The following is a 16,051-nucleotide window of genomic DNA, read 5'->3' on the forward strand; positions in this document are numbered from 1 at the left end:
AGCAGGGCAGAGTAAACAGCTTTTTTAGAGGATTGACTAGTGTGAGTAGTTGCAGTGGGCTTTGGTCTCTAGTTGCCTGGTCCTGGCCCTGGGATGAGTTAAGGCAGGAGAAATATTGCCTTGTTATCTGAGTTATATAAAGGGCGTGGTTGGCTTTCATATGTGAGGCGTGCTCTCATTTCAAGTGAATTGTTTACTATCTTCAGAGGTAGCCCTGGGAGGGGCATTCTCTCCCTAGGTCTGTAAGCAAAAACATCATAAGATACAGAAAATAAAAAGCATGCTTAATATCAGCATCAGTGCTTGATTTGAATGATGAAACATTTGATTGTACAGTAATTCAGTCCTAGGTGGTATTATCTCTATTGACAAATCATTGCATTTTATCACTGTTAGCGTATATCCTTTTGATTCTTTTCAGATCTGTTAGTTGAAGGAGACAAGTTTAAAGCTATACCTATGTGATGAATATGGAAAAATGTGTTAAGACATAGATTTTTCACATGGCTCCAGATAGACCTCTTTGTCGTATACAATCTCACCAAGCAGAAATCTATTCCTTGTAATCTACAGTTAGCCAGTTCAAGGACAGTAGATGTCCTGAATAATTATCTTGAGACACTGCAAAATCTTGAAGTTCTTTCTGAATCACAAAAGAGAAAGAACTTTAAAAAATATATCATCTAGTGGGAAATATATTTCATCATATTAAAACTCTGAAAATTAGAAGCCAAGTATATCACTTATTATTTGCAATATTTTATTAACTAGAATCTTCCATCCCCCCAAATCACTGGAAAAAAAGATGCAGTACTACATCATGAAATTCTTAGATTATGAACAGAATTATTAAGTTTTGATCTACATGTCTTAGATCATAGAGCTTAAATAGATCCAGTTTCTGGTGAATTTATTGACATAACTTCAATTTAAGTACTGTACCAGCATGTGGGGCTCCAGATGTCTCCTTTCTTTTGAAAAATATAGCTACTCGTGCAAATCAAATGGTGAAGGATGAGCATTGAAATTAAAGTAAAATAGGTCAGAAGAGTGGTAATATCAGACAATGATTATGAGTTTATAGGATCTTATTCCGTAAGCTCTGTCCTCAGCCTTTGTTTTCACTATTTGCTTTCACACGAAGCAGATGAAGTTCACACGTGTTCCACGCCCCCTGGCCAGCACCACACTATGGACTCTACCCGATACACTTATTTTTCTCACCCACTCAAGAAAGCTTATTAGCATGCAGTTAAGTGAGAATGGCATTTTTATGTGGCAAACCAATCCAATTTTAGAATAAAAATTAAATCAGTCCCAAGCTTTGCCAGGCTCTTATAGGCAGCAAGTTATTTTCGATACACCTGGTTACTGATCTGGGCACCAGGGTTCTCTGGTCCTGTTGAGAACAGCTGAGAACAGTAACTCGCCTAGAAAGCTTATTACACAGATCTACACGTTAGTTATTCACTCATTCATTCATTCACTCCACAAATATCCACTGAATTTGTGCTAGGCACTGGAGAAACAGCTGCTTTTACAGTTTAAAAGAAAATTGGCCACTATGGAGAACAGTATGGAGGTTCCTTAAAAAACTACAAATAGAATTACCATATGACCCAGCAATCCCACTACTGGGCATATACCCTGAGAAAACCAAAATTCAAAAAGAGTCATGTACCAAAATGTTCATTGCAGCTCTATTTACAATAGCCCGGAGATGGAAAGAACCTAAGCGCCCATCATCGGACGAATGGATAAAGAAGATGTGGCACATATACACAATGGAATATTACTCAGCCTTAAAAAGAAATGAAATTGAGTTATTTGTAATGAGATGGATAGACCTAGAGTCTGTCATACAGAGTGAAGTAAGTCAGAAAGACAAAGACAAATACCGTATGCTAACACATATATATGGAATTTAAGGGGAAAAAATGTCATGAAGAACCTAGGGATAAGACAGGAATAGAGGCGCAGACCTACTGGAGAACGGACTTGAGGATATGGGGAGGGGGAAGGGTGAGTTTTGACAGGGCGAGAAAGAGTCATGGACATATACACACTAACAAACGTAGTAAGGTAGATAGCTAGGGGGAAGCAGCCGCAAGGCACAGGGATATTAGCTCGGGGCTTTGGGACAGCCTGGAGGGGTGGGAGGGGGAGAGTGGGAGGGAGGGAGACGCAAGAGGGAAGACACATGGGAGCACATGTATATGTATAGCTGATTCACTTTGTTATAAATCAGAAACTAACACACTATTGTAAAGCAATTATACCCCAATAAAGATGTTAAAAAAAAAAAAAAAAGAAAATTGCAGGTGGGTGAAATGATCACTGTCATTAATATGATCCGTGTATCAAATATTCGATAAGCATTGGCCATGTCTTACTGACCATAGATGTTTCATAGCCCATGGCATGAAGTGAGGGAAGAGCTCAACTCATGGAAAATTAAAATCCCAGGGGAGTCTCCATTTTTTATTAAGTTGGCGAATCAGCCATGAAGGCATTTCCCTTATAGCCTTGAGTCTCTTTGGGAGCCTGTGATATTGTACTGGAAAAGTGGCAAGATGATGACAGGTATCATAGGGTTATTAGAGATTTGCATTTACAATTTCTGCTGTTTTTATTTAAAATAAAAAGAAGAAGGAAGGAAGGAAAGCAGAAAGGAAGGGAGGAAGGAAGGGAAAGAAAAATAATAGATCTTACAAAATTATTGGGCTTCACAGTGTGGTCTCTGGAAACATGGGTGATTGGCATGCATCTGTCCTCCATGAGAGGCAGCAAGAAGGCCAACTTGTCAGGCCCTTTGCCATGATGACAGGAGATCCCACCTGGTAACCAGACATTCGGTCGAGCAGTGGCCCGTCCACCAGCACCTGCCTGCAAGCTCCGCAGTCAGGGTGTTAACTCACGAGCTTCTCCTTCTCTCCAGAATTCGTTTGTTCGCTGGATGCCTCAGATGAGTTCCTCAAGGAGAGGGTGATGAATCTCCCCGAGAGCATCGTGGCGGGGACCCACTACAGCCAGGGCCAGTTCCTCCGGGCTCTGAGCAACTACCGGGACATCAACACTGAAGATGAGACTGTCCTCAACTACTTTGACGAACTTGAAATCTATCCGATACATATTGGTACGAAATAAACTCAAGGATAACCTGCAAGTGGAGAAGGGCTGCCCGGTGTCAGGACCCCCCGGCCAACTGCGTGCACGCTTTCATAGGGCTGGGGGAGGGCGGGTCAGTATAACCGTGTGCCCGGGGCCTGGGAAGTCACAGGATAAGACAGAGGAGTTGTCTACTTGAGGATTTGGTGGTGTGGCGGGTGTTATTGTCATATGAAAACATGCAGATATATTATGAAGTTGAATACCAAATTGGTATTTTTTCTTTTCTTTTCTTTTTTTTAATTTTTAATTTTTTACCAAATTGACTTTTTTTTTTTTTTTTTGCGGTACGTGGACCTCTCACTGCTGTGGCCTCTCCTGTTGCGGAGCACAGGCTCCGGATGCGCAGGCCCAGCGGCCATGGCTCACGGGCCCAGCTGCTCTGCGGCATGTGGGATCTTCCCGGACCGGGGCACGAACCCGTGTCCCCTGCATCGGCAGGCGGACTCTCAACCACTGCGCCACCAGGGAAGCCCCCAAATTGGCATTTTTTAAAGGGGACTTCAAAGATATGTGGTTTGCTGCCAGCTGCTTTGGGCCATTTCCCCAGTGTCCTTGGGGGCAGCGTCCTGTCCCCCTAGCATTGCAGGGCACTGGTGCTCTTCACAGAGCTGCTCCTGGCCTTTAAGACCAGCCAGCTGGCCCCTTAGCTACTCAGAAATCAAATAGCTCTTCATCGCATTCCTCCTGTTTCCTGTAAACACTTAACTCAGGGCTGAGCACCCAGCAAGCATCCAGTGAATATGATCTCTCATCAACCGCACCTCCACCATCATTGTCCCTGCCTCCAAATCCGATCTGTTGTAGCTGTTTCTCCTCCCCTTGGCTTGATGGGCCCCTGAACTTCCTTTCTGATTTTCTGGGTCTTGACACCTCTTCTTTGGGTTTGGTGAGAAACTGCTAGCCTGGTGGAAGCTTAGCAGCCAGGCTGACCTTTGGGACCTCCCGGGGCCTCTCTTCATCCCCCAGAACCAGCTGAGACAGCATCTGGATCCTGGAGTCCTGGGAGGCTTAGAGCTCCTCCTCTCCTCCCCTGCCCTCCCCCCTCCTTTTCCTTCTCCTTCTTTTGGTCTTAATATTGACATTAGTCACGTATTCTGGAGTTTGGACTTTTTTCTATTCAAGTAGGCTAACTGAAACAGTTAATTTTTTATGAATTGGAAATGTATCCTAGGGATTTGCCTGGTGATCCAGTGGTTAAGACTCCGTGTTTCCACTGCAGGGGGCATGGGTTCGATCCCTGATCTGGTCCGGGAACTAAGATCCCGTATGCCAGGTGGTGCGGCCAAAAAATTAAAATAAAATAAAATAAAATAATAATCCCAGAATCAGGACTTCCCTGGTGGTGCAGTGCTTAAGAATCCGTCTGCCAATGCAGCGAACATGGGTTCGATCCCTGGTCCGGGAAGATCACACATGCCGCGGAGCAGCTAAGCCCGTGCGCTACAACTACTGAGCCTGTGCTCTAGAGCCCATGAGCCACAACTACTGAAGCCCTCGCACCTAGAGCCCATACTCGGCAACAAGAGAAGCTAACGCAATGAGAAGCCCGCGCACCGCAACGAAGAGTAGCCCCAGCTCGCTGCAACTAGAGAAAGCCCATGTGCAGCAATGAAGACCCAACGCGGCCAAAATAAATTAAAAAAAAAAAAAAAGTGTCCCAGAATCATTGATTCTCAGAAACAGAAAACAAAAGAAACCTGGAGGTCACCCAGCCCGGCCTCCAAGTACAGGACTTCCTTCTGTGGAAACCCCCAAGTGAAGTGCCCCAGTCTCTGCTTGAATGCTTCCCGGGGTGGAGAACTCATTCCTTTTGAGGAGGTACACACGCCCATCCATCTGGTCAAATCAGCGGCGACCGTCACAGCTCAGACCTGAGCCCCAGTCTTGCTCCCTGTGACCCCCAGAGACCAGTCTGATATTTGCCAGTGAGACCAGAAATTCTAAACTGTGCTGGTAACTAGAAAAGGAAACACTCATATGGTAATTCACGCAATCTACCATCACAAGATAATAGTGATAGAATTTTCCCAAAAATGGACTCAGAATAGATTGCAGGCAGGACCAGATTATATATATATATTTTTTTTAATTTATTTTTGGCTGCATTGGGTCTTCCTTGCTGCACGCGGGCTTTCTCTAGTTGCAGTGCGCGGGCTTCTCATTGGTGGCTTCTCTTGTTGCAGAGCACAGACTCTAGGCACGTGGGCTTCAGTGGTTGCAGCACGTGGGCTCAGTAGTTGGGGCGCACGGGCTTAGTTGCCCCGCAGCATGTGGGATCTTCCCGGATCAGGGCTCGAACCCGTGTCCCCAGCACTGGTAGGCGGATTCTTAACCTCTGCGCCCCCAGGGAAGCCCCAGGACCAGATTATAAATGTCTGTATTGCTCTCTTCCTCTCTTCTGGTTTTTAAAGATGTAGGAAGACTCGAAGACGCTCAGAACAGACTTGCTATCAAACAGCTCATCAAAGAGATTGGGGAGCCTCGCAATTATGGTTTAACGGATGAAGAAAAGGCAGAAGAGGAGCGGAGGGCTGCTGAGGAACGGCTGGCCAAGGAGGCCATGGAGGAGGCAGAGCGACAGCGCAAGGAGGCTGCGGAGACCGCAGAGAAGATCGCTCGCTGGGAGGAGTGGGTGAGTGTGTGCACACGCGTCGGGGCGGGGGAGTGGGTGGGGGATGGGGGCTGGGGGCTGGCAAGACCATTCCGACCTCTCGCGCTTCCCATCCGGCTAATAGAGAAATGTCACGGAAATACCCCAAACAAATTTTTGTTGTTTTTTTGTTTTTGTTTGTTTTGTCATATGTACCATTTTTTTTCTTTTTTTAAAATTTCTTTCATATGTACCATTTTAAAAAAGATGCCCCAGTCTTTTGCTTAGGGTAAATAACAAGGATAATAACAACCAGCCATTGACATAGCATTAACAATACACATCGTTGTAAAAGTGTGCCATTTGCTGCCTGTCAACCTGGTGATTTCATTTGGTTTTCCTCCATTTACCCATCCAACTTGGGTGGTCAGCCTCATTCTACCCTTCTTCTCCAAATCACTGAGTCTTAACTATTCTGCCTCCTAAAACAGCACTCACATCCACCTGCAGGGCTCCCTTCTCCTGACCAGGGTGCCAGAATGATGTGGTGCCTTCCGGCTGGTCTCCCCAGCTCCACCCTCCACCTCCAGTCTGTTTCCCTGCTGCTGCCAGGTGATCCTTCTAAAATACAGATCTAGGCTTCCCTGGTGGTGCAGTGGTCAAGAATCCACCTGCCAACGCAGGGGACACGGGTTTGAGCCCTGGTCCGGGAAGATCCCACATGCCGCGGAGCAACTAAGCCCGTGCACCACAACTACTGGGCCTGCACGCCTAGAGCCCATGCTCCGCAATGAGAGAAGCCACTGCAGTGAGAAAATGGCGCACTGCAACAAAGAGTAGCCCCCGCTCGCCGCAGCTAGAGAAAGCCCGGCGCAGCAACAAAGACCCAAAGCAGCCAAAAATAAATAAATAATTATATACATTTATTTAAAAAAACAAAAAATAAAATATAGATCTGGACTTCCCTGGCAGTCCAGTGGTTAAGACTCCATGCTCCCAATGCAGGGGGCACAGGTTCCGTCCCTCGTCGGGGGAGATCCCACATGCCTCTTGGCAGGGCCAAAAAAAAGAAAAATACAGATTCAGCACATCCATTCTCTGTTTAAAGTCTTCACAGGCTGTTCATCGCTGTTCGATGAAAGTCCAAACTCCTTACCGTGGCCCCTAAGGTCCTCTGTGACCTGGCTGCCTCTGATATCTCCGTGCATTTAAATAAAGTTCCATCTGTGTGATTAACTTCTTCCCTTGCTTCAAGTCTTTGCTAAAAGTCATCTTTCTAATGAGGCCTTTCCTGGACACCATATTTAAAATTTCAACACCTGCCCCACTGCATAACACGTCCTATCCCTTTCTATACTTTTAAATTTCCCTCTTGGGACTTCCCTGGAGGCCCCATGGTGAAGGCTCCTCGTTTCCCAATGCAGGGGACACAGGTTCAATTCCCTAGTGGGGGAACTAAGATCCTGCATGCCAAAAAAACACAAAAACAAAAAAAATAAATTTCCCTCTTTGCATTTATTCTACCTAAGGCAGTATATGTATTTTATATCTTTATCTTGTTTCTTGTCTTTTGGCTGCACATTTAACTAATGTCCATGGCCAGGAGTGGGCCGGACTGATGGGCTTAAGTCCCACCCAATCCACTAGACTGAGAAGGGAGATTTCTTAAATGAAATCTGGAATTATTAGTCCTGAGAGAGGGGGGCTGTATGCTGAGCATAACACAAGTCCACCAGATCAATACCTTCGAGAGTTTCTACTAGCGCTTTTTTTTTTTTTTTTGGCTGCGTTGGGTCTTCGTTGCTGCGCGCAGGCTTTCTCTAGTTGCGGCGAGCGGGGGCTACTCCTCATTGAGGTGTGCGGGCTTCTCATTGCTGTGGCTCCTCCCTTTTTGCAGAGCACAGGCTCTAGAGTGCGCAGGCTTCAGTAGTTGTGGCGTGCAGGCTTAGTTTCTCTGCGGCATGTGAGATCTTCCCCAACCAGGGCTCGAACCCACGTCCCCTGCATTGGCAGGTGGATTCTTAACGACTGGACCACCAGGGAAGTCCCTATTAGCACTTCTATGATTCTGTGATCCTTCCTCCCTTCCTTCCTTCCTTCCTCTTTCTTTCCTTCTTTCTTTCTTCCTTCCTCCCTTTCTTTCTTTCTCTCTTTCTCTCTTTCTTTCTCTCACTTTGCTTCATCTGGGCAGCCAGAAATTCTTTTGGTTTAAGAAGTGAGGTAGGATCATCACCATCATATCATCATCATCATCTTTTTGCCTGTCCTAGAGGGATCTGGATTGCCTAAGTAATTAAGAAAGTGAACATACTAGAGAATGGACTTGAGGATATGGGGAGGGGGAAGGGTAAGCTGTGACAAAGTGAGAGAGTGGCATGGACATATATACACTACCAAAGGTAAAATAGATAGCTAGTGGGAAGCAGCTGCATAGCACAGGGAGATCAGCTTGGTGCTTTGTGACCACCCAGAGGGGTGGGATAGGGAGGGTGGGAGGGAAGGAGACGCAAGAGGGAAGAGACATGGGGACATATGTATATGTATAACTGATTCACTTTGTTATAAAGCAGAAACTAACACACCATTGTAAAGCAATTATACTCCAATAAAGATGTTAAAAAAGAAAAGAAAGTGAACAAAAGGGGTGATTAATAAAGATAAATCATGCTGGAAAAAAGAAAAAAAGAAGTGAAGTAGGAGTCCAGTTTATTATTTTCTATATGACTAGGCAGTTGTTAAAACACCATTTGCATATTTTCCCTGTCAATTGGAAATGCCACCTTTATCATAACATGATGAACATTTATAGCAGTGTCTACTTCTAGTGCATTCTGGGGTGAGTCGTATGAAACCGTTCTTCTTTTTCCATCTATTTATTGCACCCCCGAATGTTCTATTTGTAGAGTAAACGACTAGAGGAAGTTAAAAGAGAAGAAAAAGAATTACTGGAGGCCCAGTCTATTCCCTTGAGAAACTATTTAATGACCCACGTTATGCCAACGCTTATGCAAGGTCTGAATGAGTGTTGTAAGATCAGACCCGAAGATCCTGTTGATTTTCTGGTAAGAGATTGAAGGCTTTTTTTTTTATATCAATTTGAGAATAAAATATACCCAAATCAAAATGAAAAGCCAGTTGAGACAGAGAAATTGTGTGTCTGGTTATTTGGGAAATAGCCTCTAACACCTTCATCACATTTTATAATAAGATTTTTGTTACTCATTTCAAAGAAAAAATTTGTGCACTTTCATTTTTAAATTGTAAACATTAATAGTACAAATTAATGTACTATTAATTCTAAATTCTAAATTTATAGTACATTCTAAATTGTTGACTTTTTTTTCTTTTTTCTCAATTACAGGCAGAGTATCTTTTCAAGAACAATCCTGAAATGCAGTGAAATTTTAAAGATCTCATGTCATATACTTTTACAGAGCTGGAGATGACTTTAACACTGTAATTTGAAAAATTGCTTTAAAAAATGATTTTCTGGTTTTGGGGAAATTCTTTTTTTCTCCCTGCAAACAAATATTTTATTAAGTAGATTCATTATAAAAAGCTCTATGGCAACGAGTCACTACTTCATTAAAACCATATTTTGAGAGGTAAATTGTTAAAGTATCTGTGCATAGCTCATGGGATAAATATTGATTTAATATTTCATTCTTTGTCTGAGTATTCTGTACACTAATGTTTATAGTAATTTAATTTATAGCGTGAAGAAAATCAGACTATGTATTATTCTAACATGTAAGCTAATGAATTTGTGTGATTTGTTATGTCCCCAATACTAGTGGTGTTAGAAATGGAAATAAATTAGAACAGTTTATGCTTTTTGAGTCACAGTAAGTCAGACATGTTTGTTTTCTGCAAGGTTGCTTTTTGAGTTCAAGGTCAGCACCCAACCTATGAGTCAGAGAGAATTCTAAACCTCTTGGTAGAAAAATTCATGTAACAAGATGAATAATTTTTAATATCTGTGATAATTAGAAAGTTGCTAAATATTTTTAACAAGCTAACTTTACCACTATGGCCTTTTCAGCTCTAAAAATCCTATAATTCCCAGAATTACACTGGATGAGAAATCAGTTTAGGTTTATCTTAATGGCATATATATTTCATTTCTTTAAATAATGAAATCTGAATATAACTGCACTCTTTTTTTGTGTGGCAAAATACACACAACATAAATTTACCATGGCAACCATGTTAAGATGTACAGTTCGGTGGCACTAAGTACATTCATGATACTGTCCACTCATCACCACAATCTAGCTCCAGAACTTTTCCATCACCCCAGTTGGAAGCCCTGTACCCATTAATCAGTCACTCCCCATTATCCGCTCCCCTCAAGCTCCTAGCAGACACTAATCTGCTTCCTGTCTCTATGGATTTGTCTATCCTGGACATTTAATATCAATGGAATCATGCAATATGTGGCCTTCTGTGCCTGGCTTCTTTCACTTAGCATGTTTTCAGAGTTCCTTCATGCTGTAGCATCTATCAGTACTTCATTCCTTTTTATGGCTGAAAAGTATTCCACTGTACAGATAGACCATATTTTGTTTAATCATTCATGTGTTGATGGACAGTTAAGTTGTTTCCACCTTTTGGCTGTTGTGAACAGAGCGGCTGTGAACATTTGAGTACAGCTTCCTGTTTGAACCCCTGTTGTCGATTTTCGGTAGAAACCTAGGAGTGGAAATATCGTCATACGGTAATTCTGTATGGGGAACCACCAGACTAGTGGGTGTGTAGTAGTACCACGTTGTAACTAAGCATCTTTTTTCATGTGCTTGCTGACCATTTGTGTATCTTCTTTGGAGAAATCTATATTCGAGTCCTTTGCTCACTTTTTATTTGGGTTGCCTTTTTGTTACTGAATTGTAAGAGTTCTTTATATATTCTGGACAGAAGACCCTTATCAGATATGTGATTGGCAAATATTTTCTCCCATTCTGTGGCTTGTCTTTTCACTCTCTTGATAATGCCCTTTAATACACAAAAACTTTTAATTTTGATGAAGTCAATTTACCTATTTTTCCTTCACTCCACTGCACTATTTTGATCCTTATTTTAATCGAAAACACTAAGTAACTAAAGAGAATACCTTTTGGACAGTTTGAAATCACTGGTCTTTATAATAGTTACATTTTCAGGCCTTCAGGATGGTTACATCTGGTGACCTTGCTTCTTAGTTCACTGAGAAAACCCAAGCAACCGAAAGAGAACTTCTACCTCCTCCCACTGCAAACCTACCCCTGCCTTCCCTTCTGCTGCAGAGAATGGTCTGTGCTCCCACCTAAGATCAGCCTGTGCCCTGAATCCCAGCTCTTCTCACATAATCCGATTCTGCTCCTATAATCATCCCTTCTCTCTCACAGCTTGATTTTTCCCTCCCCTCTGGATCATCACGCTTAGCTTCAAACTTATTCTCCTACTAACTCCCAGACGTCAAAACAAGACAAGACAAAAACCCAATTCAAATGAAAAAACCCTCCTAGACTTCCACATCTTCCTCCAACCACGGGCCCAAAATTCCTGTCCTCCTTACAGCCAGGTTACCAGTGACGTCCACATTTCCAAACCTAATTGTTAGTTGTCAGTCCTCATCTTCCTGGCCCTCTCCGATCATCTGACACATTTGATCATTTCCTCCTGAAACCCTCTCTTCCCCTCACCTGAACGTCTAACAGCCCCTCGAACTTTAGCATAGCCAGTCTAGCTGCAGATCCCTGTCTTCCTTCCCCTCACCTGCTGCTCCCACAATTTCTGATCTCAGGTATTGGCAACTCCATCCTTCCAGCCGCTCAGGCCCTAAACTGTGGAGGCATCCCTGGTCCTTTTCTTATTCTCTTACCCCATATTCCACACATCAGTGCATCACATTGGCCCAACTTTCAAAACATATCCAAAGTCTGTCTGCTTCTTACCTCTCCAACATTACTGTCCTGGCCTGCTCCTTTCTGTGACTTCTTTCAACATCCCATCAGGGGAATCTTGTTAAAACACAAGTCAGATCTGCTTAAAGCCCCCCAGTGCCTTCCGATCTCACACAGACGGGGAGGCGAAGTCTTGACTTGGGCCTTCGAGGCCTGATACAGTGTGAACCCTCGTGACCTCACTGCCCCCTCACTAAAATTCTCATTGCCAAGTGCACTCCGTGTTGGGGCCTTGGCCTGGAAAACTTGGCTCCCACATATCCACATGGCTCACCCTCACTTCATCCGTGGCTCAGCTCAAATATCACCTCCTCAGAGAGGCCCCCCAGATTGTCCTCCCAATGACATCCCACGCTGTTCCTTTTCTCTGCTGACACTTGACATCCTTTTATATGCCCATGTACTTATTGTCTATATCCCTCACTAAAATGTAGCCTCCACGGAGGCAGGGATTTTGTTTTGTTTTTCTGTCTCTCTACAGACTAAAGAATTGCATAGCACATGGTAGAGGTACGATAAATATCAGTGTATGAAGATGTTTAGCTGAAATTTTGCTACACAGCTATGTTTTTTATAACTAAATCAAATCTCTAGTTATTCAACAAAGTCCGTAGTCTATTTACATTTCTATATGGCTGTGACAGAACACTTCAGTAACTCTGAGGGTCACCAAGATGCTTCACTAAGTGGCATCAATTTTGGTGAATTCGCTATGGAGTCTGGCCCTCAGCCATGCAAGTTTAGAAGAGTAGCGTTTAAGGATAGATAGGACCCTGAGATGCTGACATGTCTTAACAAATCTAAGAGACCAGCAGAGAAGACAGAGTTTCTTTATTTACAATTTATTTACAATGAGAAACATAGTTGAATGAGCTGAGACTGGCACCCACTTCAGCAGTACATTCTCTTCTTGGAAGCAGGTTATAGGAGAAGCCAAATGATCAGAAGTGCTTGGTGAATGCAAAACCAAGACAAGGCATGAGTGCAGGCTGGCTTGATAGATCCACGCCTGCCGTGCCGGCCAAGCTGCTCTAGTCCTTGCCGACAAGATGCGCTTTCCCAGACGTCGTTTGGATGGGCAGCGATGATGTTTACCCCTGTGACTCCCCTTGACATGTTCTTGTTTCAGATATATTAATATATTCACTCTCCCAGGTCTTTGTAGGTTAGGAGGCATTTACTTTCTTTAAGGTGACTTTTCATATTTCTGGTTTGATCCATTGTATCATTTTATAATTAGGCTCTCTGAAGTCAATTCCTGCCCCCCCCCCCCCAAATCTGAGCAGGCCAGCTTGTCACTGCTAAGCCTCCTGTGTATATACCTGTAAATTTTTTTAATTGAAGTATAGTTTATTTAGTTAGTTTTAGTTAGTTTATAGTTTATTTAGTTAGTTTCGGGTGTACAGTAAAGTGATTCAGTTATACATACATATATATCTATTTTTTTCAGATTCTTTTCCCTATAGGTTATTACAGAATACTGAGTATAATTCCATGTGCTGTACAGTATGTCCTATATACCTGTGATTTTGATAGACATTATTATATATACCTACATTTTGGATAAGCATATTCCTATATTACTTATAAAGAGCGGGTATCATTTACAGTAACATAGCTAGGGACAAGCTAAGAAAGATGTATAAGTCCTCTACATTGAAAATTTAAAAACACTGCTGATAGTAATTAAAAATGAAATAAATGGAGTGATACACTGTTTTTTAAAAAATATTTATTTATTTATGTGGCTGCGTCAGGTCTTAATTGCAGCACGTGGGATCTTCGTTGTGGCATGCAGGGTCTTTTGTTGCAGTACGTGGGCTTCTCTCTAGTTGTGGTGCACGGGCTCCAGAATGCAAGGGCTTAGTAGTTGTGGTGCTGGGCCTTAGTTGCCCCACAGCATGTGGGATCTCAGTTCCCCGACCAGGGATCGAACTTGCGTCCCCTGCATTGGAAGGCGGATTGTTAACCACTGGACCACCAGGGAAGTCCCAAGATATACTGTTAATGGCTTGTAAAGCTCAATATGTATTTTTTTTTTTTGCGGTATGTGGGCCTCTCACTGTTGTGGCCTCTCCCGTTGCGGAGCACAGGCTCTGGACACGCAGGCTCAGCGGCCATGACTCACGGGGCCCAGCCGCTCCGCGGCATGTGGGATCTTCCCGGACCGGGGCACGAACCCGTGTCCCCTGCATCAGCAGGCGGACTCTCAACCACTGCACCACCAGGGAAGCCCCCAAAGCTCAATATTTTTAATACTTCAATTTTTCTCCAAAATGATCTGTAGAGTCAATGCAGTCCCAATCAAAATCCCAGTGTGTTCCTTCCTTCCTTCCTTCCTCCCTCCCTCCCTCCCTCCCTCCCTCTCTCTCTCTTTTTGGTAGAAATTGATCATCTGTTTCTGAAATATATATGGTAATGCAAAGGACCTAGAATATAGAATAGTCTAGACAGTTTTGAGGAACAGCAAACCTGGAAGACTTCACTCTAAATATTAAGATTTATTATAAAGCTACAGTAATTAAGACAGACACATAGATCAATGGAACAGAATAAGGAGTCCAGAAACAGATCCACATATTTACAATCACTTGATTTACAACAAAGGCCCTATTGCAATTCAATGGGGAAAGTACGGTCTTGTCAATAAATTCTGCAGGTCATTAGGAGATCTATATATTAAAAACAAATAAACAAACAACCCCCCCCCCAAATAAAAACACCTCGACCTCTACCTCACAGTATATACAAAATTATTTTGAGATGGATCTTAGACCAAAATGTGAAAGTCAAAATAATAAAGCTTCTAGAATAGAATAAAACATAAGAGGAATTCTTCGTAACCCTGGAGTGGGCAAAGATTTCTCAAGACAACATTAAGAGTGAAAAGACAAGCCTCAGAATGGGGAAGATATTTGCAATACATACAAATGACAGAGGTCTTGTACTCAGAATATGTTAAAAACTCCTACAAGTCAATAAGACTGAAAACTCAATTTAAAGGTAGGCAGAAGACTTGAGTATCCACTCCATAAAAGGGAATATCCAAATGATCAACCAGCATATTGAAAAAGGCTGAAAGTCATTAATCATCAGAGAAATACAAATGAAAACTACAATAAGATTCCGTTATGATACTACTCTTTGGCCAAAATTAAATGAACTGATAACACTAAGTGTTGATGAGGATGTGGAGCAACTGGAACCCACCTATAGAGTGGAATATAGATTGGTGCTCTCACTTTGAAAACCATTTGGGAGGACTTAATAAAGTCAAATATAGGTATACACGTGACCCAGCAATTCCATTCCTGGGTATATACCCAAGACTGCTTATATCTTCAAAAAGACACGTACAAAAATGTTCAGAGCAACATTACTCACAAAAGCCCCAAACTAGAAACAACCAAAATGTCCATGAATAGGAGAAAGATATGCTGTGGTATCTACAATAGGAGAAAGATATATCATCGTAGTATAGAGTACCACATTGAAATGAAAAAGAGTGACTCTTACCTCTGAGAACATGAAGAATCTTACAGATGAAATGTTGAGTGAAAGAAGTTAGATACAAGGGTAAATACTGTATCTGAAGTTGAAAAACAGATATAACTAGTCCATAGTGGACTAGTCAGAAGACTGATTACCAGGTAATGGTGGTGTTGGTGGCAATAGAGGGTTATCCGCTGGGAGGAAGCCTGCTGGGAGACTGGACATATTCTACATCTTGATTTAAGTGTTAATTACATTGGCGTGTACATGGATAAAACTTCATTCCACTAAGTAGGGAGTGCTACAGAGATGGGGAACAAGCACAGATGCCTTAGTATTTGTAAACTTTACTGTATAAGTCGTACTTTAATCATCTTTTAAAAAGGAGTTGGTACTCTACCTTAAAAAATACTAAAGTATGCTATGTTTCCTTAAAGTTAAAAAAATAACAAACCCAGAAACTCTTCCTTAAAATATGGATTTGTTCATAGAGTTCCTTAGATCCACTTCAGGAAAGAAAAATACCATTTGAATACCCATACATTTTTTTGGAGTACTTTATATTAAAAAAAAAGGAAGTTAATCAAAACACCATTCAAATTCTTTATTTAGAGTGTATTTGGGAGTGGCACAAAGTCAGTTTAGTTGGTATGGCAGGCAAGACATCCCCCAGTGCTCTCTGGCTGCAGGCAGAGAGGGCCCCCAGGTACTGAAAGCGAGTGAGGCCTGGGCACGGAGGCCTCCTTTTGTCCACCATTTCTTATAGGCAAGACTCCAGCCTCCATGACCTTCCCTGAGTTCTTCCAAAGGGCAGATTTGAACAGTTGCTAATCAAGGAAGGAGCAGCCAAGAAACC

The 16,051-nt window shown here is 42.6% G+C and overlaps 1 protein-coding gene across 1 annotated transcript in view; it reads left to right on the forward strand.

Annotated features, from left to right (window-relative positions):
- The window catches only part of AK7 (adenylate kinase 7), a 55,129-nt gene extending 45,882 nt beyond the window's left edge, over window positions 1-9,247 (forward strand). The window contains exons 15-18 of the mRNA XM_032623074.1: window positions 2,939-3,136; window positions 5,583-5,803; window positions 8,665-8,823; window positions 9,123-9,247. Of these exons, the coding sequence (XP_032478965.1) occupies window positions 2,939-3,136; window positions 5,583-5,803; window positions 8,665-8,823; window positions 9,123-9,161 (617 nt within the window). The 3' untranslated portion in view covers window positions 9,162-9,247. The remainder of the gene's footprint in view (window positions 1-2,938; window positions 3,137-5,582; window positions 5,804-8,664; window positions 8,824-9,122) is intronic.
- The last annotated feature ends 6,804 nt before the right edge of the window (window positions 9,248-16,051 follow it).

The sequence above is a fragment of the Phocoena sinus genome, chromosome 2 (assembly GCF_008692025.1).
Source record: "Phocoena sinus isolate mPhoSin1 chromosome 2, mPhoSin1.pri, whole genome shotgun sequence".
NCBI lineage: Eukaryota > Metazoa > Chordata > Mammalia > Artiodactyla > Phocoenidae > Phocoena > Phocoena sinus.